Source organism: Pongo pygmaeus, chromosome 1, assembly GCF_028885625.2.
Source record: "Pongo pygmaeus isolate AG05252 chromosome 1, NHGRI_mPonPyg2-v2.0_pri, whole genome shotgun sequence".
Lineage (NCBI taxonomy): Eukaryota > Metazoa > Chordata > Mammalia > Primates > Hominidae > Pongo > Pongo pygmaeus.
In genome coordinates, this window is record NC_072373.2 from 168,615,701 (window position 1) to 168,639,658 (window position 23,958).

The 23,958-nt window shown below is 37.8% G+C and overlaps 1 protein-coding gene across 7 annotated transcripts in view; it reads left to right on the top strand.

Annotated features, from left to right (window-relative positions):
* TM2D1 (TM2 domain containing 1) overlaps positions 1 to 23,252 on the top strand; it is a 44,706-nt gene extending 21,454 nt beyond the window's left edge. For 5 of the 7 annotated variants that reach the window (XM_063654946.1, XM_063654940.1, XM_063654948.1 and 2 more), the window contains 4 exons: positions 3,175 to 3,266; positions 9,400 to 9,473; positions 20,771 to 20,900; positions 22,948 to 23,252. In XM_063654946.1, coding sequence (XP_063511016.1) covers positions 3,175 to 3,266; positions 9,400 to 9,473; positions 20,771 to 20,881 — 277 coding nt within the window. In that variant the 3' untranslated portion in view covers positions 20,882 to 20,900; positions 22,948 to 23,252. Of the gene's footprint in view, positions 1 to 3,174; positions 3,267 to 4,242; positions 4,275 to 9,399; positions 9,474 to 20,770; positions 20,901 to 21,294 lie in introns of those variants that run through there. The other 2 variants (XR_010124387.1, XM_063654931.1) reach the window with 2 other exon arrangements.
* The last annotated feature ends 706 nt before the right edge of the window (positions 23,253 to 23,958 follow it).

The following is a 23,958-nucleotide window of genomic DNA, read 5'->3' on the forward strand; positions in this document are numbered from 1 at the left end:
TATTCAGTTTTAGACCTTAATATATATAAATAGCCAGGCACGGTGGCTTATGCCTGTAATCCCAGCACTTGAGGAGGCCAAGGTGGGCAGATCACCTGAGGTCAGGAGTTCGAGACCAGCCTGGACAACATGGTGAAAACCCGTCTTACTGAAAATACAAAAATTAGCCGTGTGTGGTGGCGGGTGCCTGTAATCCCAGCACTTGAGGAGGCCAAGGCGGGTGGATCACCTGAGGTCAGGAGTTCGAGGCCAGCCTGGACAACATGGTGAAACCCCGTCTTACTAAAAATACAAAAATTAGCCGGGTGTGGTGGTGGGTGCCTGTAATCCCAGTTACTCAGGAGGCTGAGGCAGGAGAATCGCTTGAACCCGGGAGGTGGAGGTTGTAGTAAGCTGAGATTGTGCCATTGCACTCCAGCCTGGGTGACAAGAGCAAAACTCCATCTCAAAAAAAAAAAAAAATACATATATATATATATATATAAAGATTGGCTAGGTGCAGTGGCTCATGCCTGTAATCCCAACACTTTGGGAGGCCAAGGCCCACAGATAACTTGAGGTCAGGAATTTGAGACCAGCCTGGCCAACATGGTGAAATTTTGTCTCTACTAAAAATACAAAAATTAACTGGGTGTGGTGGCACACGCCTGTAATCCCAGCTACTTGGGAGGCTGAAGCAGGAGAATTGCTTGAACCCGAAAGGTGGAGGTTGCAATAAGCCGAGATCATGCTGTTGCATTCCATCCTGGGCAACAGAGTGAGACTCTGTCTCAAAAAAAAAAAAAAAAATTATGTGAAACATATATATACGTATATATAATATATACTAGTATATTATATATAGTAATATGTCATATAATATATAACATTGCATCTTATATTAAATGTATAATATAATATTTAATGTAAAATATATTACCATTTTCATATATAATATATAAAATATTATATATTTTAGATCATATATAATATATATATAAATATGGTAATATTCATTAGGCACAACAGTGGGAGAGCTGGGCACAGTGACATGTGCCTGTAGTCGCATGCTAGTGTGGCCAGCTCTCCCTTTGTTTTTTCTCTTTTTTTATTTTTTCTTTTTTTTGGAGACAGTCTTGCTCTTTCACCCAGGCAGGAATGTAGTGGCGTGGCCCACTGCAACCTCCGCTTCCCAGATTCAAGCGATTCTCGTGCCTCAGCCTCCCAAGTAGCTGGGACTACAGGCATGTACCACCACGCCCGGCTAATTTTTGTATTTTTAGTAGAAATGGGGTTTTACCATGTTGGCCAGGCTGGTCTCAAACTCCTGGCCTCATGTGATCCAACTACCTCAGCCTCCCAAAGTGCTGGGATTACAGGCGTGAGCTACCACACCTGGCCCCATTGTTTCTTAAGCTCTCTAATATCTAAAATATATTGCCACCTTTATATATGTTACATATATATATATATATATATATATATATATATATAGCCTAAAATTGAATTGAATTGAATATCAATATATTAACTATCTTTATATATATTATATAGGTAAGGTCTAAAATTGAATTGGACCAGGCATGGTGGCTCATGCCTGTAATCCTAGCACTTTGGGAGGCCAAGGCGGGTGGGTCACTTGAGGCCAGGAGTTTGAGACCAGCCTGGCTAACATGGTGAAACCCCTTTTCTACTAAAAATACAAAAATTAGCCAGCTGTGGTGGTGTGTGCCTGTACTCCCAGGTACTCGGGGGGCTGAGGTGGAAGAATCGCTTGAACCTGGGAGGCAGAGGTTGCAGTGAGCCGAGATCACGCCACGGCACTCCAGCCTGGGCAACAGAGTGAGATTCTATCTCAAAAAAAAAGAAATAAAATTGAATTGATTATCAATATATTACCATCTTTATATATATTATATATATAAGGTCTAAAATTGCATTTGTTTCTTTTTCTTCAAATCCTTTTCTTCTTTGTCTCATTGAATGGCACCAGTTCTACCCAGTTTCTTAAGCAGAAACTTTGGATTCATTACTTATTTTTTATTATTTTTTTGAGACAGAGTCTCACTCTGTCACCCAGGCTGGAGTGCAATGGTGCAATCTTGGCTTACTGCAACCTCCGCCTCCTGGGTTCAAGTGATTCTCCTGCCTCAGCCTCCCGAGTAGCTGGGATTACAGGTGCCTGCCACCACGTCCAGCTAATTTTTGTATTTTTAGTAGAGACTGTGTTTCACTCTGTTGGCCAGGCTGTTCTTGAACTCCTGACCTCAGGTGATCCACCTGCCTTGGCCTCCCAAAGTGCTGGGATTACAGACGTGTGCCACCGCGCCCGTCTTGGAGTCATTCTTGACTTTTCCTTTTCCCTCATTCCCCACATGTAGCCTGTTTGCTTCTGCCTTGTTAGTATTTCCCAATTTTGTTCACTTCTTTCTCCCACTGTTACTGCTCATTAGATTTCAGCATTAGTTTTTGCATTGCCTTCTAAATTATTTTTCTGCTTCTAGTTTGGTGCCCTATTCCATTGTAGATGAGGTGCTACTGCCCTCAGCATAAAGTTTGACATCCTTATAACGTTAGACACATAAACAGCATCTCTGGGCCACTTACTACTTTTTCTAACTCCCTACAAATCTGCAATGCAGTGCAATAAAACACACACACACATGCACACACACACACGAAAGAGAATTATGAGCAGGGATCTTACGTGATGAAATTTGACTTCAAAATGATAGTTCTGGCTGTCTCTTTTGCCTGTGGCACTCTTTCCTCAGAAGCATGGCATGGCCATCTCACTCACTTGCCTCAGGTCTCTGCTCAAATATCACCTTCTTAATGAGGCCTACTCTTACCATGCCATTTAAATGGCTCCCGGCATTCTACACAGCCTGCTCTACTTCTTTTTTTTTTTGTTAACATTTATGACTTTCTAACATAGTATACGATTTACTTTTTAAATATATTTGTGTTTATTGCTTGTTACCACCAGCCTGTAAGCTCCATGGGGATAGGGATCTTTGTTGCTTTTATTCATTAATATATTCCAATAGCCTAGAATAGTGCCTGACACACAGGAGGCATCCAAAAAACATTAATTGAGTGAATGAATGAACCAATTAACAAGTAGTAGTTAATAATTTTTTTTCTAAAATGTTCACGTTGGAAATATGATACTCAGATTTTAATTTGTTGCAGAAATGGCTATTCCTACAAAGTGGCAGTCGCATTGTCTCTTTTTCTTGGATGGTTGGGAGCAGATCGATTTTACCTTGGATACCCTGCTTTGGGTGCGTATGTTTCATTAAAAAAAAATCCTTATGAAACCTACATTTTAGTTAATTGTAGGTGTTCTTATGGGTTAAATCTCTGTGTATTTATTATAAGTTCTATATAATTGGAGTTGAGTAGTTAACATTCTTCCGTGAGTATAGAGCTATCAATTAGCCCAACAGTTCAGCTTAGGTAAGAAATACTGACTTTTCCTATGTTTTCACCTTTATGAAAACACACACAAGATAGTGGAGGCATTTACTTAAGATAGTAGACTGGAACTGTCACTGCTAGTGCTGGACACACACTGGATGTTTAGTTAATGTTTTATGAATAAATGTACATCCTCTACCACTCCAAAAAATATTTCCTTCTGCCCAAATCTCTTTCACCATTGCCCTGGGATTAGAAACTATGCACTTCTTTCAGAACAAGTTGGGATTGGAACTTCGGTGACCCACTTGAGCTGGGGTGGGAGCCTGACTTCTATCACCCTTAGCCCCCCTTTCTATATCTTCCTTCTGGCTGTAATCACATTTACCATAGTTACTAATGCTTATGAAAACTATTTACATTTTATGATAGCTTTTGTTTAAACAGTACTTTCACATGCCTGCCCTTATTGAAGCCTTACAACCCTTTGAGTTTATCATCCTCTTTAAATCCTCTTTAACAGGTAAGGAAACTGTCACCAGAGAGGTTAAGGGATTTACTGAGTCTAGAGGCTTTCCTTTATTCTGTGACATATTTGTTGTTATCATCTTTGTTTTATGGATAGGAAAATTGTCACGAGATTAAGAGATTTACCCAAGGACACTCAGCTAGTGACCTCAATTTGAACCCAAATTTTCTGGCTCCAGAGATCATGCTTTATTTACTGTACTACTCTACTTCTATATTAGCCCTTCACTGAGCAAATTTAAAGTTTTTGAATGCTCTGCCTTCTAGCTAGCAAAGCTAACCTTATTTCTTCCATGTTGCTACCCACAAAAGATCAAAGAGAAGTCTTCACTGTGGAGTTGATGGTAGGTATATTTCTAACAGCTGTACTAAAACTCAGTGTTGTAAGTTCCTAAGTAAAAGTCATAAAGTACTATATATACTTGTTTATTTAATTAAACATATATTCAACATTTAAATAACTAAGTGATATGGAAATAATGATGAAGGTCACAGTGTATATTGGTTAAAAATAAAATAAATATGTTAGTAGGCCAATTTATGGTACAGTGCTGTAGCAGAACCATAACAGTGCTGTGAGAGTACGGAAAAGGGACTGATGCAGTTGACTGAAGGAAATTCTTAGATGTGGTGACATTTGAGCTAGGGTTTGAAGGATGAAAGGATTACAGAGGTTGAAGGCATTGCAGGGAACAGCATGTGTAAAGCATATAGGTGTACATTGAGAGATTAGGGGATAATTTAGCTGATTGTGTAGGAAGAACAATGTAGGTGACACTGCCTAGAGAGGTAGTCTATGGTCCGATTATAAAATGCTTTGAGTATCTTGCTATGGAGTTGGGTCCTTTAGATATCAAAAGTTATCCTTTTAGGTATCAGAAGCAATAAAATATTTTTTCTTTTTCTTTCTTTTTTTTTTTGTGACAGGGTCTCACTCTGTTGCCCAGGCTGGAGTGCAGTGGTGCAATCACGGCTCACTGCAATCTCGACCTCCTGGGCTCAAGGTATGCTCTGTCCTCAGCTCTGCCTCGAACAGCTGGGACTACAGGCATGTACCACCACGCCTGACTTATTTTGGTATTTTTCTGTAGAGATGGGATTTCGCCGTGTTGCACAGGCTGCTCTTGAACTCCTGGGCTCAAGCTGTCCTCCCACCTCAGCCTCCCAAAGTGCTGGGATTACAGGGATGAGCCACAGTGCCTGGCCAATTTAAAATTTTTAAATATTTTAAATAAATTGTAATTTCTATTAAGAATCCAAGGTTAAGGAATTTAGGCATTTTTATTTTAAATGATCACTGCCTCAAAAAAAATTCTTAACTACGTAATACAATGTTGACTGCAATGAAAGTAGTTATAGACAAAATCTAAAATTCAGTTTTTTGCTGGGTGCAGTGGTGTGTGCCCATAGACTTAGCTACTCAACAGGCTGAGGTGGGGGGGATTGCTTGAGGCCAGGAGTTTGAGGCCAGCAGAGACAACATAGTGACATAGTGAGATCCCATTTCTACAAAAAAGAAAAAAGAAAAAAAAATCCCATTTTACAACTAACCTTACTTAATCTTTCTTCGTGGTTATAAAAGCAGTGGTCCTACTTATATATAGCTTTTTTTTCCCCTTCATAGTGCTAATTATAAATCTGTTAGCCTTGGGGATTTGTTTATTCATTCACTTCAGTCTTCCTCTGGAATATACATTCTTTTTTTTTTTTTTTTTTGAGGCGGAGTTTCGCTCTTGTTGCCCAGGATTGAGTGCAATGGTGCGATCGTGGCTCACTGCAACCTCTGCCTCCTGGGTTCACGTGATTCTCCTGCCTCAGCCTCCCGAGTAGCTGGGATTACAGGCATGCGCCATCATGCCCAGCTAATTTTGTATTTTTAGTAGAGACAGGCTTTCCCAATGTTGGTCAGGCTGGTCTCGAACTCCTAACCTCAGGTGATCTGCCTGCCTCGGCCTCCTGAAGTGTTGGGATTACGGGCGTGAGCCACTGCGCCTGGCCTGGAATGTACATTCTTAAAGGCAGAGGCCTTATCTGTCTTAGGCAAGTTGGTATCCTGAACAGAACTTGACAGACAGTAAGACTCTGATAAATATTTGTCATATGCATATCAAAAAAACTAGAAACAGGCTAAATGTTCAGTAGGGAGGAACTGTCTCAAAAAATTAAGGTACAGTGTGTAACAACAGAATACTATGCAGCCATTTAAAACAATGGCATAGAAATATGTTTATTGGGAAAGTAATGTAATAACACCCATAACAGAGTAAGATGATAAATTTAAGAAAATCTAGATATTTTGCTGCAGAACGCCTTCTTAGGGATGCTTCACAAAAATGAACATGAGAGGTTTCTGCTAAGATAAAATATTGGATAAGGGAATAATATCTTTTTTTGGAACTGGTAAATATTACCTACTCCTGGAGTAATACATTTAAGGAAACTAGAGAACAGATCAGAGATGATATTTAAAAGTTTAAGGAACTAACAAACAAATTTATAGTGACAGAAAGCAGATAAGTGCTTGCTGGGGACAGACGGGGGCAAGGAGAGACAAGAAGTAGAAATTACAAAGGGGCATGAGGAAACTATTGGGTGTGACAGATATGTTCTTTTTTTATTATAGTGATTGTTTCACAGGTGTTTACAAGTGTCAAATTTATCAAATTGTACATTTTATATATGTACAGTGTATGTCATTGCATGTCATTTGGGTCATTGTATGTCATTTTAATGTATGTCATTTATAGGTCAATAGAGCTGTTTTAAAAAAATCAAGAGGCTGGGTGTGGTGACTCACACCTGTAATTTCAACATTTTGGGAGGCCAAGGCAGGAGGATCAGTTGAGGCCAGGAGTTCAAGACCAACCTGGGCAACACAGTGAGACCCTTGGAAGTAGTGAGAACCTGCAAAGGAAAGAAGGAAGGGAAGGAGAGAAGAAGGAGAAAGGAAAAGAGGGAAAGAAAAAAAGAAAAGAAAGAAACTCCTGGAGTAACACATTTAAACTTACCAGTTCACCGTTAAAAAAAAACTTGAAGGTTTAATCATTACAGTGACTTACAGCATATCTTACTCCAAACGTGTGATGTTAACTATGGTCCATCTATTTCTAGAAATTTAAGGCAAAGGATGATTTTAGTAATGAAGTTTCCAATAATGCCATCTTAAACTTGTTTTAGGTTTTCAAATATAAAAATACTTTTTGAACGCAAGTAGGAAGGGCAATAAGAATTAAACGAGATAAGATACATTTGATAAATGTTAGCCCAGCAACTACTTTTGTTGTCACTATTTCTGCTACTACAGTTATTATAATCAAAAACTTCATTCATCCCTGAGAGGTATGAGAAAAAAAAATAAAAATAAAAAAAAAATTTAGGCCAGGTGTGATGGCCTGTAATCCAAGCATTTTGGGAGGCCAAGGCAGGAGGATCACTTTATCCCAGGAATTCAAGACTAGCCTGGACAACATAGTGAGACCCTGTCTCTACAAACAATTTTAAAAACTAGCCAGGCATAGTGGGTTATGGGGCAGGGATAGGGTGGCATGCTGCTTCAGACAGGCAGGTTAGGGAAGACTTCTCTAAAGAAGTGGTCTAAGAGGAAGAACATCCTTGGAAAATGGCACAAAAAAAGCCAAAGCCCTGATGTGATTACCTATTCTTCATGGATTAGCAGTTAAAGATATAACTTTAGAGGGACTATACTTAATATTCTGTCTTTTTTTTTCTTTCTTTTTTTTTTTTGAGACAAGGTCTCCCTTTGTTGCCCCAGCTGGAGTCCAGTGGCATAGTCTCAGCTCCGTCTCCCAGGTTCAAGTGATTCTCCTGCCTCAGCCTCCTGAGTAGCTGGGATCACAGGTGTATGCCACCATGCCTGGATAATTTTTGTATTTTTAGTAGAGACAGGGTTTCACCATGTTGGCCAGGCTGGTCTCCTGACCTCAGGTGATTCACCTGCCTTCCTCCCAAAGTGCTGGGATTATAGGCCTGAGCCACCGCGCCTGGCCAATATTCTTTTTTATAAACAAATTGAAGAAAGAGAAACTATGACATTCTCAAGTTTATACTAACATGCTATGTGAAGAGGAATACATTTCGGAAATATAAAATACACTGGATAAAATCTCAGCAGACAATTTTCTTTGGGCTACTATAGTACCATGCAACTAATGAAAAATCTAAGGGAGTTATTATTAAGGTAATGGATGGAATGATGGGAGTGTTTGGGAAGCAGAAATATGAGAATATTTATCAATTTATGCAACAAATATTGAGCATTTACTCTGTGCCAGGCAGTGTCGTTGGCACTAAGGACACAGGAGTAAAGAAAACAGATAAAAGGCCCTGCCCTAATGGGGCTTCTGTGTGACAGACAGTAATCAAAGATAAAATGTTAGGTAAGTGAATGTTTTGAGGAAAACTAAAAGCAAAATTTTTAATTATTTCTGTATTTTAATAGTTACTAACTTATTGCCGCCATGTTATTTCTGTACTTGCAACATTATTCTGCTATATGTGGGGGAAAAAGTCATCTAATGTCCTTACATAGTTCAATCTTATTTGTGTATTCTCAGGTTGTGGGAGGTGATCTCATCCTCTGTTAGGATTTTTAGCTGGCATCTATTTGTAGTTGATATATGGAACTACATTTTCACAAAGAGTCTTGTCTTATACCATTTTTATATCTCATATGAGATGTCTTGTAAGAAACTTAAGTTTAAATTCATAAGAGATTAATCATCCCACCCCCAGCCCACCCGCAATCTGCCTCTTACAATCGTTTTTGGGTTATATTGTTGTAGATGTCCCATATTAGATACTCTGTTATCTATTTTAGCATCTTAGCTCTTGGGTTGGGACCAAGGCCAAAGCTGTATATAGTGCTCAGCACAGAATTATTGATTTTGACTATAGAGCTAATAAACAGGAGATCCTTAGGAAAAAGAAATATATAAGATAAAGGTAATTGGATTGCTAATAAAATTTTGCAATTTTACAACAAGAGCAGTGTTTTTTCCTGATTATTTTTTTGGCACGACAATTTATATATTTTAACTCTCCAAATGTATAGTAAATTTTGGGTCACATAATGTATGAAGTCTAAATAAGTAATTAAGGATTTTAGGACTAAAAGATGTTTTGTAACTCTGGTGTGCTGAGATTTAAGGATTATTTCCTTAGGCCTTTTCTCTTAGAAATTTTATTAGATTATATTGAGGTTTTTTTTCAGTTACTAATATTTATTTGTTAAGGGAATTAAATTATTTCTTGGCATTTCTATGTAGAGGGTTCCTTTAAACTCTTCTCATTTTCAGGTGAAGATTTGATTTCTTAAAGTGTTACTTTTATGTTCTTGATATAAAGAGCGTGATATTATATATATATAATAATGGTTTATTGGAAAATGGAACAGTTTGTTAATATTCAGAAGACCTTCCAGATTATAAATGACTTTACCTTCTTTTCTAGGTTTGTTAAAGTTTTGCACTGTAGGATTTTGTGGAATTGGGAGCCTAATTGATTTCATTCTTATTTCAATGCAGGTAAGTTTCTCAATCTAGAATGTAAAATACTTTTACATTCAAAATTGAGTTCTGTGATCTCCTGTTATATTTAAAATGTTTAGTATACGAGGAAGCAGAGAAGAATGGTCGTTTCCATTTTTCTTCATGTACTAGATCTAAGGAATCTTGGTCATGTTTCCAACTAGCGTTTCTCATACTGTGCTCTACCAGTTAGTAGTTCTCAAAGACATAAGAAGTTCATTAAAAAAGATTCCATGCTCAAATATGATTTGTAAATGTGAGTTCAACTGAGTTAAAGATGTTTCTTTACTGAATAGCTTCTCAAAATCTTTTTAATATATGTTGTCTCTAAGAGGGATTGTGGTTATTTTTCAAACCCATTTCTTTTCCTCATAGTCACTGTCACCTTGTCAATTACCATAAAAGCATTGATAGGATTCTGTTATACATATGGACATTGTGGAAGCAGAGACAAGATTTTCTTTTGCACTGGACAGGCACTCTACACTAGTATTGTGTTGTTTGCAAATTACAGAAACTGAAATCCAGCTAGCTTAAGCTAAAAAGAAAAAAAAAAAAGGGCGTTCTTTAGAAAATCTGAGAATGTAGACCAGATATGTATAAACAAATGATATACATGTTTAGGGCTCTCCTGATAACTCATCTTGCTTTTCTCCTTAGCCTCATTTTCTCCTGCTGCAGTGGGACTGGGGGCGGGCATAGTTTGTGAAATGCTGTCCTTAAACATTTAAAAGTGCCACCAGATGTTTTCTGTTAAATTATGTAGAACTGATTGTGGTTAACTCATGAGGATTCTTAGAGAAAGAGATGAATTTTTCACAACAAATGTTGACAAACAGCATTTCAACAAGCATTTATGGAGCACCTAACGTCTTTAGCAAGTGTGTCAGTTGCATTTAGAGCATCATCTGTTTTGCTCTGCTTTCTCATATAGTATTTCCACTCTTCAATTCTGTCTGCTTGATGTTATCATTATGCTTTAAAAGAAAGTCACAATCTAGGAGATTTGGATACCATACTGTGAGGAGGAGGCAGCATATGGACCAATAAGATACCAGAATTAAACAAGGAAAATATTTGGTTTTAAAGTTGGAATTTTCCTGTCTGTACTCGTAAACATATGCCTAACCAAATATCCTGCCTTCTCTGACTGTGGGACAGGCAAGCAGGCATGAAGAGGCTAAGGTACTTGTGCACATATGCTTAGAAATGAGTTTCTCACTTTCAGTGAGGATCCAAGGAATTTAATATATTATTGGGATTCTTTGAGTTAAGATATCCAGAATTCAAAGTGTCTTTGAAACTGAACCATTTAGTTAATATTTTCATGCTAGGTTCTTTCTTTGGTGATATTATTGCATTGTAGCTTTAGTTGTATCAAATTATAGAGCTAATTTGATTCAGTCACTGCTTTCTGATTCATTTATACCTGAACTTTTTACAATAAATAGTTACTTTTTTTTTTTTGAGACAGGGTCTCACTCTGTCGCACAGGCTGGAATGCAGTGGTGTGATCTCAGATCACTGTCAACCTCTGCCTCCTGGGCTTAAGCGATCCTCCCACCTCAGCCTCCCAAGTAGCTGAGACTACAGGTGTGCACCACCATACCTGGCTAATTTTTGTATATTCTGAAGAGATGAGGTTTCACCATATTGCCCAGGCTGGTCTCCTGAGCTCAAGCAATCTGCCCACCCCAGCCTTCCAAAGGGCTATTATTACAGGCGTGAGCAACTGCACCTAGCCTCTAGTTATTTAACTTAAAGATCTTCTGGGATTAGGAGTCAATCATAGAGTTAGAGTGTGAACATCTGCAGTAAATTTCCCTAAATAAGACATTTTCACAGGTATGATCAGTTTAGACTGCTTTCAAATTGAGGGAGATTATAATAAATCCATTTCAAGCATAGCCAAATAAGATGGGTAGCCTTATTCTTCATGTCATTTAACATATTTAACATTTGATGTTGACATCATCAGTTTTAGAGGAGAATTCCTGGGCTCAAGCAATCCTCCCATCTCAGCCTCCCAAAGTGTTGGGATTACAGGCATGAGCCACTGTGCCTGGCCCTGGCTCATCTTTTTGTTTATTTTTCTTTCCTTCCCCATTCTTGCCATGACTTTCTCTTTCTTTTCTTCTCTTTTCTTTTCTTTCTTTCTTTTCCTTTCTTTCTCTTTTTCTTTCTTTCTTTTCTCTTCCTTTCTTTTTCTTTCTCTTTCTCTTTCTTTCTTTCTTTCTTTCTCTTTCTTTCTTTCTTTCTTTCTTTCTTTCTTTCTTTCTTTCTTTCTTTTTCTTTCTCCTTCCTTCCTTATTTCCATCTGTCTTTCCGTCTTTTTTTCTTTCTTTTTTGCCATTAAATATTATTTTCCAGTGAGTAGCAATGTGTTTCTGTGGGACTGTGATCCCATAAACATATCGGGCATGGATTCAAGACCTATAAAAACATACTGTAGTCTAGTTATAGTTTGTCTTTGAACAGAAACAATACAAAGTATAATGCCCATATTGCTAAAGTAAGCTTTACATGTTGCTATATTTACTGAAAATTCTTTTATGAGTTTGTCTATTTGTTATTAAACTTTGGAATTTTCTATCTTTTGTTCCTAAAAATATACAGATAATATGAATGATGATGCATGGCATGAAATATCACATAGAATACAGTCCAGAAAATCTAAATCAGTGATACATGTATAGCATACCATCTTTCAGCTGTGGGTAACTATCGTATGTAACTACTATATATATATATATAGTTATTCATAAGGTAGTTTTGAATATTTAAAGACACTCATTCTTTTGTGCCATATATATATATATACACACATATATATATATACACATATATATACACATATATATATACACATATATATATATATACACATATATATACACATATATATATATACACACATATATATATATATATATTTTTTTTGAGATGGAGTCTTTGTCGCCCAGGCTGGAGTGCAGTGGCTTGATCTTGGCTCACCGCAACCTCCACCTCCTGGGTTCAAGCAATTCTCCTGCCTCAGCCTCCCAAGTAGCTGGGATTACAGGCACGCACCACTACGCCCGGCTAATTTTATATTTTTAGTAGAGACGGGGTTTCTCCATGTTGTTCAGGCCGGTCTCGAACTCCTGACCTCAGGTGATCCACCCACCTTGGCGTCCCACAGTGCTGGGATTACAAGCATAAGCCACCGCACCCAGCCTCCTTATATTTTTATATATGTCATGAAGGATAGATTAGATAATACAAGTTTTTTATCAGAAAAATGAGAATGTTTTGATTATATTTAAACCTCTTTCCTCATTCACGCAATCTGGACTTTTTTTTTTTTTTTTAAGATGGAGTTTTGCTCTTGTCTTCCAGGATGGAGTGCAATGGTGAGATCTCAGCCCACTGCAACCTCTGCCTCCCAGGTTCAAGCGATTCTTCTGCCTCAGTCTCCCAAGTAGCTGGGATTACAGGCACGCACCACTGCGCCCAGCTAATTTTGTATTTTTAGTAGAGATAGGGTTTCACCATGTTGGTCAGGCTGGTCTCGAACTCCTGACCTCAGGTGATCCACCCGCCTTGGCCTTCCAAAGTGCCGGGATTACAGGTGTGAGCCACCATGCCTGGCCTGGGCATTTTTAATTATACCAAAATCACTGATGTATATTCTGCAAAACAAAAAGAAAATAAAGTCTCTTATGTTAAGTGGAAGCAAACAGCCACAAATCAGAAAGATGAGGATATGTGGAGGGAAAATGGAAATAAGTATTACAATATAGAAAGTTATTGGAAGTATGCTGGTTCTTTCTTTGTCACAATTTTTTAAAAATTCTGTTCATCCTGGAAGAAATTGCTTTTACTTTCATTCCTATTAATATAAGAGTGGATTTCCTTAAAGGACTAATAACCATACAAGCAGCAGAAATTTAAAAAAGTAGCATAATGTCTGAAACATTTATGAATTTTATAAATACATTTAACAGACTGGTAAAGTATGTTTCATGAGTTTGATATTTATTATATACCACTCTTAACACTGGGTTATATACTGCTTTGTATTAGTTTTTAACTTTTAAACAATGGATTTGACTTTTCACACATAAATTTTTTGAGGAAAAATGACTTTTATTAATCTCCTATAGTACCAGTAGTATGTTAAACAGAGTATGCCCTCAAAAATTTTTGCTGATTTGAAACTGTATGCAGTATGCCTTATACAAAGTGTGGCTTTGTGCCTAGTGCAAGCAAGATGAGATGCAAAATGTAGTCTTTAAAAAAGTGATTGTTTTTCTGTAGGACCTGTTTTAGTCCATTTGGGGCTATAACAAAATACTTTAGACTGTATTATTTCTTTTTGTTTTGTTTTGTGTTTTTTTTTCTTTGAGACTGAGTCTCGCCCTATTGCTCAGGCTGGAGTACAGTGGCGCAATCTCAGCTCACTGTAATCTCTGCCTCCCGGCTTCAAGCGATTCTCATCCCTCAGCCTCCTGAGTAGCTAGGATTACAGGTGCCTACCACCACACCTGGCTAGTTTTTGTATTTTTAGTAGAGATGGGGTTTCACCATATTGGCCAGGCTGGTCTTGAACTCCTGACCTCAAATGATCCACCCACCTTGGCCTCCCAAACTGCTGGGATTACAGGAATTAGCCACTGTGCGTGGCCTAGACTAGATTATTTCTAAACAATGGAAAATTACTTCTTATAGTTCTGGAGGCTGGCAAGTCCAGTATCAAGACACCAGCAGGTTCAGTGTCTGGTAAGGACTCTCTGCTTCATAGATGGTGCCTTCTATATGTGCCCACATGGTGTAAAGGATAAGGTCATTAATCCCATTAGTGGATGGTGGAGCCCTAATGACTTAATAACCTTCCAAAGGCCCTACCTCTTAATACCAACACATTTGGGGTTAGACTTCGACATAGGAATTTTGTAGGGACACAAACATTCAAAACATAATAGGGCTAAATTCCTAAATTTCACAGTGTCACTTGAGAGGTAATGAATAAAAATGAAAGTTGATGTGATAAACTATACATTATGCCATCAGTGGAAATCGGTTTAGTGAGCACCAGCTTAAGTATAATAACATGGGGTCCTTGCCCTAGAGGAACCTATGATCTTTTCCAAGAATAGTCTGATAATAGATTCCATTTATTTTTAGAAACAAAATATTTCCAGATGAGTGCCTATAATCTCAGCACTTTGGGAGGCTGAGATGGGAGGATCACTGGAGCTCAGGAGTTTGAGACCAGCCTGGGCAACACCGTGAGACTCCTTATCTACAAAAAATTTTTAAAAAATTTGCCAGGTATGGCGGTGCATGCCTGTAGTTCCAACTGCTCAGGAGGCTGAGGTTGGAGGATCACTTGAGCTTGAGAGATCGATCAAGGTTGCAGAGTGAACTGTGATTGTAGTACTACACTCTAGCCTGAGCAAGAGTGAGACCCTGTCTCAAAAAATAATAAAATATTTCCTTGGGGGCTGTAGGCCTAATAAACACTTTTCTTAATTTATATCTTTTTAAAAATCTTTGCATTTTACAAACATTTTTAAAACCCTAAGCTTTTCAGTTTAGACCAAAATGTGGCCAAGGCTATGGAATCATGTCTATGTGAGCCAGTTTGTTTGGTCAAAGACATAGCCTATGCCTTTTTGATCAAAAGAAGCACTAAAAGCATAATTGCCATAAATCTACTACCAATGCTGGAAAAGGTGGTATACTTGATAGTTTGCTAGATGTAGGACAACAATATATACAAACAGAAGACATTTTTAAATTTTTATTTCTGAGATGGAGTCTCACTCTGTTGCCCAGGCTGGAATGCAGTGGCACGATTTCAGCTCACTGCAACCTCCACCTCCCGGGTTCAAGCAATTCTCCTGCCTCAGCCTCCTGAGTAGCTGGGATTACAGGCATGTGCCACTGCGCCCAGCTGATTTTTAGTAGAGACGGGGTTTCACCATTTTGGCCAGGGTGGTCTCAAACTCCTGACCTCAGGTGATCCACCTGGCTCGACCTCCCACAGTGCTGGTATTATGGGTGTAAGCCACCGCACCCAGCCACAGAGGAGTATTTTTTTTTGGCGGGGGGCGGTCGGGGGACAGAGTCTCGCTCCGTTGCCCAGGCTGGAGTGCAGTGGCACGATCTTGGCTCACTGTGACCTCTGCCTCCTGGGTTCAAGCCATTCTTCTGCCTCAGCCTCCTGAGTAGCTGGGACTACAGGCATGTGCCACTGCGCCCAGCTGATTTTTGTATTTTTAGTAAAGACGGGATTTCACCATGTTGGCCAGGATGGTCTTGATCTCTTGACCTCGTTACCTGCCTGCCTCAGCCTCCCAAAGTGCTGAGATTACAGGCGTGAGCCACCATGTCTGGCCACAGAGGACATTTTATAGACATCAAATCTTTCAGATAGCTCCCTGTATCATTATTTAACCCTAGTGTGATATATTGGGAAAATAAATTGGAAAACCAAAGTGACTGATAATTTGAGTAACTTTTAGTCTGTCATGTGACCTTAATTAGGTATATTTCACTTAGTTCACTTACCCTGTGGGTAGATTTTTTTTTAGTGCGTTTAAGAGGATTTTCAAAACAAAGAATATCTTAAACTGGTTCTGAGATGAATCCCAATTTTATGTTTTCCTCAGGATATAAATGGTGACTCTTATTCACTTCTTAAAGAATAGTGTTTATATTGGTCATTTATGATTAATACTAAGAATTCTTTAAGTCAAATGAAGTCAGGTGTTCTGAATGCATAAATTCTGGCACTGTGTAGGAATTTTGATGCTTAATTAAAATGTGACTAATCAGATGGTTTTAATGGCATCATCTTAAAATTAATCACACACAGAAGTGAAATATGGATACAAAAATGTAGTCTGACTTTTAAGAAAGTATTAGTTATTTGGGGGAGTTGGGATGGATACAGGTTGCATTGTCCTTTACTTGCAGACAGCTGAATCCTTTTACTTTTATCACCAGATTGGTAGGTTTGCAGGAGATGATCTGATGTTGCTGATGTTACTGTTGGCATTCTTTGTATGGAGGAACTCAGAAGTCTTTTAGATAGAGAAAGCATAGATTGATATAAAATGATCTTATTTTTTTTCTTTCACTTCTTAATTCATTCATTACATTTGAAATTTATAAAATATTTGAGTTACCTAAGAAGCATGACTTCACTGACAATGCTGTTAAATGAGGGGTCATATCAATTGCCAAAGCTGAGGTGATAAAGTACTTACTGGTAACCACATTTTTTTTCCTTTATTCTTAGTAGGATACCACCTAAGTATATACAAACAAATTACATTTTACACTAACAAGATCAAAAGTTTATAAATTGCAAACATTAATACTACAACATTAAGTGCAAATAAGATAATAGCTTTTTGTACAGTAAAATATATATAACATAAAAATTGCCACTTTAATCTTAAGTGTACAGTTCAGTGGCATTAATTGTGTTCAGAATATTTTACAAATGTCACCACTATCTATTTCTAAAACTTTTTCATCACTCCAAAAATACCATACCCCTTAAGTAATAGCTTCCTTCCCCTTCTCTTCCCACCTTCTGGTAACCTCTAATATACGTTTTGTCTTTTTGAATTTGCCTGTTCTAAATTTTTGTTTTTACAGAGACAGGATCTCACTTTGTTCCCTAGGCTGGTCTCAAACTCCTGGGCTCAAGCTATCCTGCCTTGGCCTCCCTAGGCCTCTCTAAGTGCTGGGATTACAGACATGAGACACTGTGCCCAGCCAGCTTCAGGATATTTTTTAGCAGAGAAATAAACTCATAATTTTAGGTTCCGTACTCTGTTGCCTATGGACAAATGGACATGGACGTATTTACTGAGTAAAAAAATTCCCAGTATTGGGATATTTTACTTTCTTTTTTTAGGGACAGGGCCTTGCTCTGTTGCCCAGGCTGGAGTGCAGTGGCGTGATCATAGCTCATTGCAGCCTCGAATTCCTGGGTTCAAACAATCTTCCTGCCTCGGTCTCCCATCCAGTATGGGATATTTTAAAAGATTTGTAATTTTATAATTAATAATACAATCATATACTCATAATGAAAGATGTTAGAATTGGCACATTTATTATATATGTGTATGTGGGTGCTTAAAACAGGTTTTATTATTTATTTATTTTTTCTTTGAGATAGAGCCTCACTCTGTTGCCCAGGTTGGAGTGGAGTGGTACAATCTCAGCTCACTGCAACCTCTGCCTCCTTGGTTCAAGCAATTCTCATGCCTCAGCCTCCCTAGTAGTAGCTGGGATTACAAGTGTGCACCACCGTGCCCGACTAATTCTTGTATTTTTTTTTTTTTTTGTAGATACTGGGTTTTGCCATGTTGGCCAGACTGGTCTCAAACTTCTGGCCTCAAGCAGTCCTCCCACCTTGGCCTCCCAAAGTGCTGGAATTACAGGCATGAGCCACCACACCCTGTCTTAGGTTTTATTTTATTTTGTTAATTTGGCAAAGGAATATGGATCTAAATAGTTGAAATCTTTATAGCTGATCTTTTTTTTTTTTAAAGTAAATAGTTTCTTCTGTGACCAGATAGTTCATAGAAAAGTGTGTTGATGATACTTTGTAGTGGCTTAAGCTGAGGTGTTTGTATCTAAATCTTATAGTCATAGAAGACATTAAAACTTTAAAAATACTGTACAGATCAGCTTATTCTATTCTTCATTATAATCAATAAGAAAAATTGAGATCCAGTAAGGAATAAATTATTTGATCCTACAGCTAGTTATAGAAAGAGACAGCTTTCTCTTCAAAGTTTTCGTTTCAGTTTAGTGCTTTACCACACTGTCTTAATTTGGTTATTTAAATAGGGTTGCATTCTGTCACCCAGACTGGTGTGCAGTGGTGTGATCATAGCTCACTGCAACCTTGAACTCCCGGGCTCAAGCAATCCTCCTACCTCAGCCTCTCGAGTAGCTGAGACTACAAGCCTACGCCATGGCACCTGGCTAATATTTTGTTTTCATTTTTTTTTGTAGAGGCAGAGTTCTTGCTTTTTTGCCCATGCTGGTCTCAAACTTCTGGCTTCAAGCAGTCTTTCTGCCCTGGCCTCCCAAAGTGTGGGGATTACAGTTAATTTTTATGTAAATTCATAAATAAGTATCAAGCCAAATCAATTTAATCTTTAACAAGTAAGTCAATGTGCATAACAGCACCTGACATGGTGTGTGGCACACATGTGCTTTGTAAGTACTACTTGAATATTAACGTGTAGTTCACCCTGTTGGCAGAGATGGTATTCTATTCACTGTTAGTGTACAATGTCTAGCATAGAACCTGGAATATCATAGGAAATAAATATTTGTTGAATAGCTTTAAGATCAAATTTATTTTTAAAATGAGGAATGCTTTATAGCAATGTCCTTCAATTTCAAAAACAAAGTCCATACTCTCCACATAGTTTTAAATTGACATTTAAGTTTTCTATCATAAGTTTAAATAGTTGCAAAGGATATAACTTCTAGTTTGCAAATATTTACATATTTAAATAAAAGTGTTACATCAATTTTGAAATGTATCCAACAGAATATAAATATCGTAGGATTTTAAATATCACCTACTTAAAAAAGATGTGCATGAACTCTTCACTAACCGTTATAATTTTTACATTGCTTCTTCCTTGAATTTTTATTTTTTTCCTCTTCTACAGAATTTTATCCTAATATAATATATTTTTAGTTTAAAAACTTCCTACTAGGCTGGGCACATTGGCTCACACCTGTAATCCCAGCACTTTGGGAGGCCGAAGCAGGCAGATCAATTGATGTTCTTAACCATCATCCTAGTACTAGGAGTTTGAGACCAGCCTGTTCAACATAGTGAAATCCTGTCTGTACAAAAAAATACAAAAACAAAATTAGCTGAGCGTGATGGCGCCCACCTGTGGTGGCAGCTACTTGGGAGGCTGAGGTGGGAGGATCGCTAGAGCCCAGGAGGGGGAGGTTGCAGTGAGCCAAGATCATGCCACTGCACTCCAGCCTGGGTGACAGAGTGAGACCCTGTATCAAAAACAAAAAAACAACAACAAAAAAACAAAAACGAAAGAGAGAAAACTTCTAGCGAATCATCTTATTCATTAAAATTAAAATATTTAAAAATTTTCTGTGATTTTTTTTTTGGATTGAGTTGTCATTATAATAATGATACACAGTTGATCAAAACAGCGTTAACATGTTGCAAATTATTTTTAAACAAAAAGATGTAAAATGTTATTGGAAATGCATCTTTGGAACAGATATGGTAGAATGTATTTTTGGACCTTTGAGTAAAGGATAGTTTCCTAAATCCAGTGTTTTGAGTTATCCCTTTGTTTGGCACTTCAGAGGCTTTCACACCTCAGGGAAACATGCCGTCATAAGACTCGGGGTATCCTGGATGGTAGGTATGCTTTACTATTAACAAGTGGGAGAAATGACCACAGTGAGGAGAAGTGGGAAGGGAAACTGGCAGGATGCTTCCAGTATAGCATGGTATCAGGCAAATTTGTTTTACAAAGAGTATTTAGGGAATTAAGATCTCAGGATTGATTTCCCCTCTGGGCTCACATACACCTTGGTAAATCTTTGTCCACCTTTAATGCTACAGTTTGAAGATTGCTACCTTAGAGGATAATTTATAGAGATTATGTTAACTGGATTGTCATGTATGTGATTAAGTGAACAAGATGATTGTAGTGAACGTGTGTTGTTTTTTTCTACCTCTTCCTTTTCCATTCCAGGTGGTTCTGGAATGGAACCTCCTCATCTCCTACAGGCAGCCTGGCCTGGCCAATCATATTAAATCTGTTCCCATGGATGTAGTAGTTTGTCCACAGTACGCATAAAAACCAAGCAGATTGATAAAAGTCTTTCCCTGGAATTGGTATATAAACATTGGGGAAGAACATTTTACTTTCTTTGTATTAGGAGCTGCTGAGCTGGGAATATGTGACTCTCAAGCTGTTGGCAATTAGTTAGAGTGCCACTCTGCAGAATGAAGACAAGCAGAACTAAGCAAGGAGGCAGGGAAGCCAAGGGCCTCAGGGAGCACAGAATTCATTCCTTGGTTCCTGTAGCTTTTCTTTTGATCCTTTGAGCTATCCCAGTATTCTTTTCAGCTACATGAACCACTAAATTACCTGTTTTTGCTTAGGTTAGAGCTGGATTTTTGTTGCTTCTGAAATACTTTTATTAACAACTGAGAAAAGTAAACAAAGTGTTGTGAAATATCTTTTGTAAAATGAATAATTTTGAAATTTTGTCTCTTCTAGATTGTTGGACCTTCAGATGGAAGTAGTTACATTATAGATTACTATGGAACCAGACTTACAAGACTGAGTATTACTAATGAAACATTTAGAAAAACGCAATTATATCCATAAATATTTTTTAAAAGAAACAGTAAGTGATATATATATTATATATAAAATATAGTAGTATATTATTCATATAAAATTATGAGAATTTTAGGACCATAGAAAATTTTAAGAGACCCTATAAACCTCTCAGGTACCCCTATGCCTGAAACATCTCCAACCCTTTGAAAAGCATTTTAGTCCACGCTCATGGCTCCTTCGGTTCCCACTTCAGACTCTTTGCAGTGCATATGGTTAAAGGACAAAGTTCATAAGAAAAAAGTAACATCAAAACAAAAAGGCATTTATTATTTGATGGTTATGATGAAAGTATGTGTTGTAAATAGCTCAATATAGCAGATATTTCTGCTGCCCATCCCTCTAAGGGTCAGTATAATCTTTAACTTCCTTCTTTGCTTCTTCCCTGAAACTGAAAATAGATACCGAGAGAGTCCAAAGCCTGAATTCCCTGTAAGTGCTTCTTCTAACCTAAAGTTTGGCTCTGCCCATAAGAATTATTAACTGGCCTCAGCTTTATCTTTTTCTTTTTTTTTTTGAGACGGAGTCTTGCTCTGTCGCCCAGGCTGGAGTGCAGTGGCTCAATCTTGGCTCACTGCAACGTCTGCCTCCCAGGTTCAAGCGATTCTCGTGCTTCAGCCTCCCCAGTAGCTGGGACTACAGGCACACACCACCATGCCCGGGTAACTTGTATTTTTAGTAGAGACGGGGTTTCGCCATTTTAGTCAGGCTAGTCTCGAACTCTTCAGGTGATCCACCCGCCTCGGCCTCCCAGAGTGCTGGAATTACAGGTGTGAGCCACTGTGCCTGGCTGGCCTCAGCTTTAAATAAGTGATAAACCTGCTGAAGTCAGAGATACCATCCTTTTTTCCTGGTTCAACTGTCTGGTTTTCTAGGACTCTGCTACTACAAGGTTTTTTTAATTTCAATTACCATACATTAGTCTATTCTAATAATCTTCCAATAATGCAAACTTTTACTCAGGATTTTGGTAGAATATCAGGAAAACCATTTCCTGGTATAATTATTCTCTGTAATAGAGAAATCCTATATATCATGTAGGGTGAAGTAGCTTTTATGTAATAGTTCACTTTGAACTGTCTAGCAGCTGTCTAGCAGCTTTCATAGACACGGACAGGCAGAGAGAAAGGGTAGATGTCTTAACCATTATCCTTGTTCTAGGGTTTTCAGTCAACTCTATCTTAAAAGACTGCTTCTAGAGGCCAGCAAGAGAATAGACATTTGTTTTCTGTCTTGTAGAACAGAAACAGGATATGAAGTATACTTTTGCCCTTTAGGTGGATTTTTTTCTTTTCTAACAGTAAAATTACGGATATGCCTTGTAGTTATTGTCATGGAATTGAACAGTGACACACCCTCAAGATGTGAGGAATTTATTCAACTGATTGTCCAAAAGGTTTTCCAAATCTTATAAACTGTAAGTCATTGAGCCTTAAAATTAGAATAAAGCTTAGAGATCCATCTACCTCTTCTTACCAGGAAAAAAATCGAGAGCTAAGGAAGTTGAGACTAAGACACACAACTAATTAGTGCAAAGCTGAAACTAGAATCTAGGTTTTCCATACATTCTGTTACATGGTTGTTCTCTTCCTCCCGTCCTACCCCAGCTCCAGTCAACTGTATCATTTTGTATTAGGCATTTTTGTTTTGGAAATTGTTTCTCCTATTTTATGAGAAGGATTGTGTAGTTTCATGTAACTTGTATTATTCATACTGTAAATTGTGTCTCTTTCAAAAGTAGATTGTTTCTAAACCATAGTGTGTAAAAATTAAGCAAATGTAATTTTAAGAGGAATCTTATTCTTGGTAGCCTATTATGTAAGCATTTAGGTGGGATTCCGGATTCAGATTTGAAACTTAAAACCTGAAAGGCCCATTGAGAAGGCCAGTATCTGCATTATCATTCATGTAATCTCTCTACATTATACAGAAGTGCTCCAAGAGTGAGAAAAAAATACATTGAGCAAATGAAATGTTAAAATGTACATCTGCAATAACCTCATTGGACTCTTAAAAAATATTGTGTTTTAACGTATTTCTTTTTTCTGTTTTAGGATTTGAGCCTCCTTGATTTTAATAGAGAACTTCTAGTGTATGGATTTAGAGATTTCTCTTTTTCATTCATATACCATTTTATGAGTTCTGTGTAATTTTTTGTGGTTTTTGTTGTGTTGATTTAAAGTATATTATTGTGAGATTTATTTAAAAGGACTTTCTTTGAAAGCTGTGTAATAGTGTTTCTCGGGCTTCTGTCTCCATGAGAGGTAGCTTATTACTCTGATACTCTTTAATCTTTTACAAAGGCAAGTTGCCACTCGTCATTTTTGTTTCTGAAAAATAAAAGTATAACTTATTCACATTTTTAGTGCTTTGTTATTGAGAAAATCTTCTTAAATGTTGAATGTAGCTGTCTTACCCATTTTGATCCTTCAAAGCAGTTAATCCATGGTGTGAACAAATACCATTTATATTGCCTGGGGCTTCAGTCTTGTGTATGACAACCCACCTGTTTTTCTGCAGCTTTCAGATCTGTCTTTGCTTTGGTATCCAGGGAGCTAAAGATCATTAGGGAGTCTGTGAAACCTTGAGGCAACATGTACACTTCTGGCATCGATTCAGGCCTCTGAAGTGTGAACTTTTTCCTTTTTTGCTTTGGGAGTGCTACACTAGCTTTTGGAAGACCAGATGCTGACTCATCTAGCTCACCGCAGTTATATTTGAAGCTGGATGGACAAGGTGGGAGCACCAAACAGATGATTAATGTCTTCCATCTGTGAGTACCACCAGGCAGATGCCAGCACAGGTGCCTTAAGTGATGTACCAGTGTCTGAAAAAAGCAGCACCTGTATGTTAGCACTGATTTTTCTTACCATGTTTAGAGGGGTTTTAAGAAGATGAAAATACATGAAATGTTATGTCCCCAGAATACTATCCCACTTTTTCTTCAGTAACAGGCATACCAATTTCAAAATTACTAGTGTCGGTGCTCCTCAAGAGTAAAAACCATAATTTTTTGTCACACATTTTCCTCAAAAGTGGACAGTATAGTATAATTAGCTTCATAA